The following is a 10,470-nucleotide window of genomic DNA, read 5'->3' on the forward strand; positions in this document are numbered from 1 at the left end:
GGAGAGTCCTTGTGGCTGGAACTATTCAGTCAGAACTGAATGGCGGCACAGGGCTGAGGGACGTCCTGTGCCACGTGGGTGGTTGGACAGCATCTCACCCCACTTCCAGGCCTGAGGCTTGTGTAATTTGTTGGTTCTTAGGATGAAACTTAGAAATTAGATGAATTAGCCCTTGAAATGAAACCTGAAAGAACAACAGAGCCAGGTCTTCTAAAGAAGAGAAATGGGGTCGTCTCCTCCTTGCTTTGCAGGGAGGAGGCCATCAGTGGCCCTCGTGGCGACTCACCCCACTTCCTGTGAGCGTCTGGGAGGAAGTGGACACTCCTGTGACCACTCCTGCTGTTGGAGAGAAGCAGAGGGGTCAGGGTAGGAAGCGTCTGTGAGTGCAGATCACATCCAAGTCCAGAAGTGCCCGAATCAAGCTCTTAAGTGTACCTCCAGAGCTTGGGCCTCCCGTCGCTACGAGGACAGGCTGGGAACCCCTGTGTCTTGGCCAGTGAGCAGCTTTTGACTCTGGAGGAGCATGGCTCTGAACTCCAGCTGGGATCAGTGAGGGAGCTGGAGCATGTTCAGGAGCCTTGTCCTCGCCTCCAAGCCCCGGAGATGACCTTGCCCTTGTCCTGTCCCGCTGCCATCAGCAACAAGCCAGGACTGGAGGTGGGAGCCTCGAGGCCCAACCTGGAGCCCTTCCTTCTCCTGCAGGTTAGAGCTGGGTGACAACTGCAACACAGTGGGCCACGGCCGCTCAGGGAGGAAGTGTCTGGGGCTCAGGAAAGAGCCCCAAGGTTCCGGCCCGTGCTCTGGAACAGAGAGGCAGAGGCCCGGCCTTTGAGGCAGTCTGGGAGATAGCACAGACCTTGGAGTTGGCCCTGGCACGTCAGCCTCTGCACTTCGCCGGCCTCATCTGCGAAATTGATCTTAGTCTAGGTGAGGTCTCCGGCTCCAGTCTCCCCCTCTTCCTCTGCTCCCTGAAAACCACCTCCCTCCTAAATCCTAGGAGCTAGATGGTAAAGCACCAATCTCATGACCATTGATGTCACGTGATAGAAAAGGTGTAGCTTGAGATGAGCTTGTGAACTGCTTGCAGTCATCAGCTCTGATTCCCAGTGTCCTCACAGTGATCGTGGCCTCGTGTTAATCATACCAGTAACCTGTCGGCTGTAGAAAGGGTGTTCATTGTTGAAGTTAATTTTGAGTGATCTGTTGAAACGATGGGTTTGGTACTAATTTACATCCCTTAGTATTATCATACTTCCTCAATTCTTCAGTCGTGTCTGACTCTTTGCGACCCCATGAATCGCAGCACGCCAGGCCTCCCTGCCCATCACCAACTCCCGGAGTTCACTCAGACTCCTGTCCATCAAGTCGGTGATGCCATCCATCCATCTCATCCTCTGTCGTCCCCTTCTCCTCCTGCCCCCAATCCCTCCCAGCATCAGAGTCTTTTCCAATGAATCAACTCTTCACATGAGGTGGCCAAAGTATTGGAGTTTCAGCTTCAGCATCAGTCCTTCCAATGAACACCCGGGATTGATCTCCTTTAGGATGGACTGGTTGGATCTCCTTTGCAAGAGTCTTCTCCAACACCATAGTTGAAAAGCATCAATTCTTCGGCGCTTAACTTTCTTCACAGTCCAACTCTCACATCCATACATGACCACAGGAAAAACCATAGCCTTAACTAGACGGACCTTTGTTGGCAAAGTAATATCTGTGCTTTTCAATATACTATCTAGGTTGGTCATAACCTTCCTTCCAAGGAGTAAGCGTCCTCAATTCTTAGATGCCTAAAAAAAAAAAAAAATGTTTTTACACTTCTGAAAGTGGAATATGCTTGAAAGAAACTTGGAATGTTGAAAGAAACTTGCCAGCCATTTTTTTTTCTCCATACACTGATATTAAGTGATGGTCTCCCTAACTCTCAGCCGCCTTGAAATAGAGGGGGTGCTTAGAACAAAGCTGTTTGTCTCCCATTAACTCTCTGAAGGCTTTAAGAGGCCAAGAAGAATAATAAAGCTTCATTCCCTGATAACCTGAGCAAGGAATTGTGTGGATGTGGGCATGACGGTTGCCTGTGATTCTTTTCCATTTTCTCCCGCTAGATCTTTCTGACCCACCGCACTGAGTCCCCATAAGAAAGCAGAGGGTTGGCCTGAGCCACCTTCCCTGAACCCACTCCTCAAAGATGAGGCCACTTCTCACCTGCTGGTGGATGACTGGGCTGGTGCTCTTTGGACAGGGGTTAGGGTGGTCAGGGGCTGGCCCAGGGACCCCTCCAGCCTCAAGAATATGTCTGCGGGATCAGAACCAGGGAAGCCCTGGCTCTCACCTCCACACACTCACAGGAGGAGGACTCACAGGTGTCCCTAGAGGCAGAGATGAAGAATCTAGCCTTCCGGGTTGAATCACTGGCCTGAGAGCCTGAACTATTGCTCCTCATGGTTCATGAGCTTCTCAGCCCTTTCCTCCCAAGCCTGTCTCTGGTAAATAAAGTACAGCAGAGAATGAGCATGAGCTGAACTGAAGTTCTTTTTAGAAGTGTGACAGGATCATTTATGGAAACGTTGCTGTTTCTTCCCATTCCTGAGAATGTCTGCAGTACGATAATCCCATCAGAGTTATTTATAAAGCGCCGTGGCTACATTCCCACATCTGGCACAGTTTAACCCTGTTCAGAGATGGTGATGCCAATGACGACTGTCATTAGGAAAAGTCAACCTCTCATGTCACAAAGCGAGGAAATTGAGACTGACTGTCTTTTTGTAATGCCATTCTTTCTTTCCTATAGCTCTTGGGACCTGGTTCCTAGAATGTTTTAGAACTTGATAATGTAAGGTCACTTAGGTCACCCGTAACACTCTTTTTGGAGCAGGCATGTGCATACTAATGTAATCCTTCCTTGTACGTATATTCCTGGTCCTGTAGATGTCAGGGTTGGAACAGGTAACTTAACCATTGTCCCAGCCACTCTCATGATCTGGGAGTTCACGTAAGACCTCAGAGAGCGAGGGCAGGCTTTCAGGTCGGAGGCATTTCAGACATGTGCTCGGTCAGCTCTTCTCACATTTGATCCCAGCATGCTTCCAAAGGCAAGAGAGGACACGCTCTCCTGGTAGACAGGGGGTGGGTTCCGGGGCCACCGAGTGAACTGGTGGTAGTACCTGGGACTCCTTTTGCCTGTAGAATTATGTGTCCCCAAATGGTGCAGCTTGTCTGCATATGTGGAGCAGATCATCAGATGGCTTGCCTTCCTCTCTTCGGTGCCAGCGAAGTTCATGAACATCTCCCAACAGAGAGCAAGGTGCTGAGCCACGTTTTTGGCCAGCACTTCGTTGTGAGAGCTTTAGGAGGGGTTCAAGGAGATTATAAGGCTTTTAAAACGAAATCACTGTATAAATTACACCCCCATATCTCTTAACTAAGGAAAACTTTTAAGTACCAGTGCCCAAATAGAAGACATTTTAAAGAAACCAACCCAGTTTTCTTTCCTAGATCACGTTGTATGTGTGTGTGTTCTTTGCAGACACATGAAGATCCACGAGAAGGACCCCAACAGCTCTCCAGCCGCAGCCCCCCCATCCCCACTGAAGCGCAGGCGGCTGTCCTCCAAGAGGAAACTGAGTCATGACGCGGAGTCGGAGAAGGAAGACCCAGCGCCAGCCAAAAAAGGTCCTCCCGGCCCCGCCCCCGCACGAATGTGCGTGCAGCCCAGGGGCTCCTGGCCGAAATCCCCCCAGCCTTAAGTTTCTCAGTCTGGGGACTTGGCAGACCCCCACCCGCAGGCTTTTCAGCTGTGTTTCCCTGCGCTGTTTCATAGGGTACCTGGAGGAAAGCGTGCCTGCCCGCCCTTGCTTTGTGGAGCCCCGGCTGAGCCCGCTGTTGACGCAAAGAGCGTGTTCTGTTGTTCGAGGCTGTTTTTGTTTCTCCAGCTAGAATGGGGGCTTCCCCAGCCCTGGGGCCTCTCCTGTTGTCCCCCGTTTATGCCCAGCGCCTGGCAGATACTGGGCGCTCCATGGACATCAGTTGAATGAGGGGGCTGAGCAGGGAGGAGCGGGCCAGGGGCGTGTTCGGCCGCCTGGTCAGAGCGCGTGGGGGCCCTCGTGACTCCGTGTCTCTCCTTTCCGCTCAGATGGTGGAGGACGGGCCGCTGGGCGACGCAGAGAGGAAAGCGGAGGAGGTGTCTCACTGCCCACTCTGTTTCAAGGAGTTCGTGTGCAAGTACGGACTGGAGACCCACCTGGAGACGCACTCGGATAACCCGCTGAGGTAGGAGCGAGCCAGGCAGGCCGTGCTGGTGCAGGGTACGACGCACCTCCCTCTCGTCCCTCCAGCCTGTGGCTGAGCCCGTCACAGCGCTGGGGGCACTGGCAAGGCCACACAGGTGGCTGTGGCCGCAGGAGGCTTCCCCAGGGTCCCAGTGCTTCCTGCACTCTGAGCAAGGCTCCTGGGCCACCCTGTTAGTCCCTGCACACAGGGAGCCTCCTAGCATAGGACTCTGGCCAGCAGACACGTTTTCTGCACAGAAGATGTTGCAGCCGCAGTGCTCGTTAGGTGCACCCGTGTGGGTGGTAAGGATGGGAGGGCAGGGCAGTGCTCGTGGGCACGTGGACTAGGCCAGTAGCACAGGAAGCCAGGAAAGCGTTTGGGAGCAAGGCTGAGTTCTGTCCTGCAGGACACGGCACCTGAATGAAGCCTGTTGCAGCCGCAGTGACGGGAGGTGGATTTTCTGATCCTCGGTGGTCCCAGGCGGGGCGAGCGGGTGGTGATGAAGCCTCTGGCAGAATTTGGGGCTGGGCTGAGGGCCTCAGCTCTCCTTCCCCACCTTCATCGCTGTGTTGTCATCGTGCAGGGAGCCCAGTGATCCTGCTGGGCAAGCCCCTCTGCCTCCAGATGGGCTACCCTGGGGAGCCCCAGGCCTCGTGAGACTTGAAAGTAGCACGTCCTGAGAGGCCCAGCTGAAGGTTCCCAGCGCAGAGGCCAGGGCGTACGTGGCTGCAGCTTTGGGTTTCAGAAGGCAGCTTGGGAGTGCGGAAATGTGGACATCTGTTTGTCTGACTCACCAATCCATGGACCAGATTTCCTTTCTGGGGGCACGTGTTTGGTTGTGTCTGAGGAGTGAAAAGGTCCGAGGCAGTAAAGACGTTTGTGTTCGAGGGAGAAGCCTAATTATCCAGCAAGTTAAAGCCGTGTCAGTTTCCATTATCCTTCATCACATTAGCTTGACATTTTTCTATTAGAGAGAAAAAAGAATTTATGGGGAGATTAAAGTCTGAGCAGTTGAAGTGCTAGAAAATGTCTCCAAGTGACTGCCCTGTCCTAGGGAATCGAGGAGTGTGACGGGCGGGCATGGCCGGGCAGTCAGGCCCGGGGCCCGTCCCGCCGCTGCTCTCGTGGGCCTGGACCAGTGGCGTCGGAGCCACGAAAGGGAGCTGGGCCAGCTCGCCCCAGGTTCCCTTTCAGGCTGGAAATCCTCGGACTCTGAAACCCGCCTCTTCACAGTTGACATTCTGTGTACCAGGAAAAGCCCTGAGCTCTTCCTTTCATAGGCCCTGTCGTCCCGGGAGAGTCAGGAGCTTGACTTCCTGGTTTCCTAAGCGTCCGCAGCACCCCGGGTGTGGGCTGACAGCATCCTCTGCAGCCAGGACGCACGCGCGGAGCCCACGTTACCAGACCAACCTCATGCGCTGCGTCGTGGGCAGAGGCAGGCGTCGCCTCGGCGAGCCTGGCCCCCGCTGGCGCCCTGACCTGGCTCCGCGGGGCGCCTGGTCCCCTCGCTGCTCGTGTCTGCCCTCCCCAGGTTCTCTCTCACTCTGGGCTTTGGTCTGTGATCAGACACGTCTCTGGAACTACCCTGTGACTGTCTTCTAGGAGATTTTCTCTGACGGGAAGCAGCCTGGCTCTCGGGAGAGCGTTCTGGGCAGCTGGAGCCTGCACTGCAGTGGGTGGCGGTCACCAGGGGAGGTGAGGTGCCTCCCATCGGTGCTGCCCGGCCCAGGGTGTGGGCGCTCCTGGAGCGGGGCCTGCCGCTCGGAGAGGATGGGGACGGGGACTGCCCCGGACGCTGGCTCAGTGCTCCACGTGATCTGGGATACAGTTCACCCAGGACTCCACGGCTGTGACGGTAAACCTCCAGTACCGCCCGTCTCCCTCTCCCTCTTGGTGCTATCTCCGTTTGGTGAGGGGACCGCAGGAGGCCTGTGGCCGGCGGGCCCCTCTGGCAGAGCTGTGAGAGGAGGCTGCCCCGCGTCCACCACGGGCCCACCAGCCGGCCCGGTCTAATGGGTGGGGCTTGTGTCTGGAAACCAGAGGAGTTAATTACAGAACAGAGTTAACCTCCCTCTCTCCTCTCCGCTCTGCCCTCCACACAGTCGCCTGCTCTCAGGATGCCTGGAGGCAGGCCTGAGCCAGCAGGGCCCAGCCGGGCAGGGAACTGTGACAGTAGCTGGTGGGAGAGACTGCTTGTTAACCCAGAGCTAAAATAGGCGCCCACTCCATTTGCAAACCCCAGAGGCAACAGAACCACAGTGGGATGCTACCAGTTTAGACAGAAGTTTATAACTCGAAACAGCTGTTGGCTTCGCTCTCGAGCTCTCCTGCCCTTACCCCCCACCCCCAAAGCTGGCAAGGTGCCCACTGTTCCTTAATAAAAATCACTGGAAATCCAAACTGGTGTAAACGCCGAGGCCGTTCTCCTGCAGTCCCTGTGTTTCACATTGACAAAGTGGGCGCTGGAGCAGGAGGAGGACGCGAAGCCGCTGTGGTGACCGTGTCTCCGTGTGCTGGGTTCACTTTTGCTCTGGCGTGACCAGCAGTGACTCGGCCCCGTGTCCAGCCCCCCAGACGAGGAGCAGAGCTCCTGAAAGCTGGCCCCGGGGACTGGAGATGATAAGCCAGAGTGTTGAAGGAGCAGGTGGATGCAGCGGGGACATCCCTGTGCGGGGCTGTGCTGGTGTTGAATATCAGGCCTGGTTATAAGAATAGAACAGTAGCAGGCTGTCCACCGCCCGCGGAGAGTCAGCGGGAGGGAAGTCCGGGTCAGCAGCGGCCAGCGCGAGCACGAGGGAAGCCACAAGGGCCACGTTTAGTTCTCTAGGAGCCACGCCCTAAAAAGGAAGAGAAAGTCGTGGAGGGGGTCTCGCTTTGCTGATGTATCGATATGTCCCAAATATAACGTCAGTAAAAAGTTGTCAGTGACGTGGTTTACATTCTCACTCTCATACAGTCTTTGCCAGCCAGTATAGGGAGCAGCCCATCCCTTTGGAACACGCACTTTCCAAGCCCCCAGCAGTCCACACGCATGCATGGGCCTCAGCCAGGCCCACATGCAGCTGGGAGGGCTTTGTCGCAGAAGACACCTTTCAGTGTCTGAGTGACTGGTCTCCGGCTAACGGGGGCCTGGCTGGGAGAGGGGACAGCTGGGTGGTCATAGAGGGTGTTAGCTGCAGCTGAGGGGGAAGTTTTCCAGAAGTTCTTGTATAATCTTACGTGGCTTCTTAATTAAAGGAGACTGGGTAATAAATAATTTTTTAATTCCATTAAAACATATCCAGCAAATGAACGGGTGCTTGTTGTGTGCCAGGCCCGCGACCAGACTTAAGAGGAGAGCAACGACGGTAGAGACAGTGAGAGGGGTCGTGACGGTGCAGTGGTCACGTGGGGCGGGACGGGGTGGCCGCCCGGGGGGGCTCTACAGGTGCGGCTGCACCAGAGGAGGGCAGGGCTGCGGGGGGCGGGCGGCGCCAGAGCCTGCTGCTGGGCTCCCAGGACTGGCCGCCTCCCTTACTGCGCCTCCTCCCCCGCACACTCGTCACCTGCACGGGGGCCCTGAGACCAACGCACATGGCGCTGGTCCCACACTTGCTAAATGTCACCCTAAATATAGGAAAGGGGCATCACAGAATACTCTTCAGCATCGCGTATTCAAGATCCCAGGGGACCCGGGGCCAGCCAGACGGAGGCAGGTTTGAAACACGCTGGGGGCCGAGCGGGGGAAGACCCCTCCCCTGACTGGACGGAAGCTGGAGCGCCTTCATCAGGGCTCACCCCTGCCCTGCCCAGGGGTGACTCAGCCCCGTGGGGCAGTGTGGCCCCCGATCCCGGGCTCACCCCGGCCCCTGCTGAGCCAGTCCCTGGGCCTGCCCAGCTTCACCTGCGTTACTTGGGTCGAGCAGGCCTGCAGGGCGTCGGGACGCCTTGTGCAGCCCCGCAGATTCCTGGGCGTGGGGAGGGCAGGCTGCCGCGGGCCAGGGCCCTGTCACAGGGCCCTCACCGCTGCTCCCAGCAACTGGGAGAGATTAGTGCAGCTGTCGGATGTCAGTTCTCTGGCCAGGACGCGAGGGAGGGCAGGGAGGGTGGGCAGGAGGGGAGAGGAATGTCTGAGGCGGGTGGGGCTCAGATGAGAGGTTGTTTGCACTCACCCCTTCTCGCCTCTGAAGACAGAACAGGAAAAACGAAGCATGAAATCCTTTTAAAAGAGCAACGTCAGTCCCTCAATTAAAACACTATAATGAGCAAGACGTTCAGTATCTCAAGGAAGTGAGCAGGGTGCCTGTCGCTTTCTCAGCAAGGCGTTTCACAGGTTCTGATGACGGGGTGTGGGGCGGACTCCCGGAGAAGCCGCTATGCAGGGCCCAGGGGGTAAGGATGTGACCCGGGGCGTACAGAGCCCGGGGGCACCTGCTGTCTCCGTGCTCCGAATGGCAGCCCCCTGTAGTCTGACCTGTGGCCGGCATCTCAGTGGCCTTGGGCTCAGCTTCCCCGTCTGGAAGACAGACTTGGGGACCATTGTGAGGATGAGGGGGCAGCCACAGTGCTCAGGCTGTCATACTCAGTGAACATTTACTTCTGATACTAATGTTTAGAACACGTGTTTTTAATGTTTTAAATCTCACAACACTTAGAGTTACCGGTTCCCGTCGCTCCCTGGGAATCCCATTCCAGTGACAGAGAGAAGGCAGCAAATTCCAGAGCTTCTCTAGGTCCTGCTGATGTTTACTTGACTGAGAACAGGAGAGCAATTTGGCCTTTAGTCTTTAGCGTGATAAAGAGCCACCTTTACCTCCTTTCACTTCTGTAAAGATTGGGTAACTGAATGGCAATCTAAATTTCGTTTTGCGTCCTGCCTCCCAAATGACGTGATCCAACTGCGCAGAACCCCCGGCGGTCAGAAGCTTGAATGGACTTCGTGCCTTCAAACTACCGCGCATTGCCTCCCTTAGATGGTTGGGGAAACCTGAGAGTCTAAAGAAATGTGTTTCCTGATGTTTGAAATTTGCCAAAGCAGTCCTTCGAAAATATGCTTAGCGGAGTGAGGAGAAAAAAGTTTTTTAACCCTTTCTTGGAGTGGTGGGGTCAGCTGTCTGTCCCTTAACTGGGAAACGTGATGGAACAGGGTGCTAGTAAGGGCCACCAGATGAACAAGGAGTTACCGAGCAAACCCCGCGATGGGTTAGGCCCAGAATTGTTTAGCCACAGGCTTAAAACACGTTTTTTAAAAGCTCTTTCATGGCCTTGTTTTCCACTTTAGATTCTGCTGCTGGCGATCTTGCCTCCACATTTATCTTGACTTGACTCTGTCTTCTGTGAGCGTGTGAGCTCCCCTCCCACTGTGGATCCTTCAGGAAGGTTACTCGGGAAACCTGCGCCAACAGTGGCTGCTGGTTCCCTGCTTCATGGCTGAAGCGTTTATTGTGACTCAGTCCTGCCGATTCCCTGTCAGCCCTACTCTGAGGCTGGCTCCTTCCTGTCCCCCTCGCCCTGCACAGAGCCCACACCAGCCCAGGATTCTGCAGTTTTCGTCTGAAAAATAACCAAGGAGGAAGGAAGGGCACGTGTTGTAAAGAACGGCCTCCGCGGTGTTCTGCCCCATTGGCTGCACGGTGGTACGTGTCAGTCTTCCACCCCGTGTCTTTAAGATCCTGACTCTTGCTTTGTTGAGACTAGTCGTGGATCTGGGCCTGAACGTCACTCATTTGCATCGGAGTCCTGTGAGAACTGAACGGGTTGATCCCAGCCTCTGGGCGAGTACTCCCCGACCTCCTGGAGCTGCGGCCCCGCCCCAGCCTCACTGTCCTGTCCGCCTGCTTTGGGGGCCAAAGCTGAGCTGGGACCAGCAAGGGAACTCAGGATCAGTGTGGCTTGCCGCTCCCGTGGGGGGCCGCCTTCTCTGACCACGTCTACGGCGCACTCTTTGCAGCGCCGGCAGTCTTGGGGCACAGCCCCAGTGCCGAGGGACCGTGAGTTACTGTGGTCTCTGGACAAGAAGGGACAGGGTGGGCCCGTCTTGCGGGCGCCTGGGCGCTGCCTCTCTCCGGCCCAGCGCTGGCAGCCCCCAGTCCTGCCATCTGTTCCTTTGAATCCCGAGGGCCACGATGGAAACTTGGCTCCCTCTGCTGCGAGCTGCCCCGGAGGCATTTCTCTCCCCTGGGACCCCCAGCCCAGCCCCTCCTGTCTCCACCTCACCCCTCCCCA

General features: G+C 56.0%; 1 protein-coding gene across 1 annotated transcript in view; it reads left to right on the forward strand.

The window, feature by feature from the left end:
• RREB1 (ras responsive element binding protein 1) overlaps window positions 1-10,470 on the forward strand; it is a 113,427-nt gene that overhangs the window by 70,666 nt on the left and 32,291 nt on the right. The window contains exons 8-9 of the mRNA XM_010835882.1: window positions 3,524-3,666; window positions 4,128-4,266. Of these exons, the coding sequence (XP_010834184.1) occupies window positions 3,524-3,666; window positions 4,128-4,266 (282 nt within the window). The remainder of the gene's footprint in view (window positions 1-3,523; window positions 3,667-4,127; window positions 4,267-10,470) is intronic.

The sequence above is a fragment of the Bison bison genome, unplaced genomic scaffold (assembly GCF_000754665.1).
Source record: "Bison bison bison isolate TAMUID 2011002044 unplaced genomic scaffold, Bison_UMD1.0 scf7180017864053, whole genome shotgun sequence".
Classification (NCBI taxonomy): Eukaryota; Metazoa; Chordata; class Mammalia; order Artiodactyla; family Bovidae; genus Bison; species Bison bison.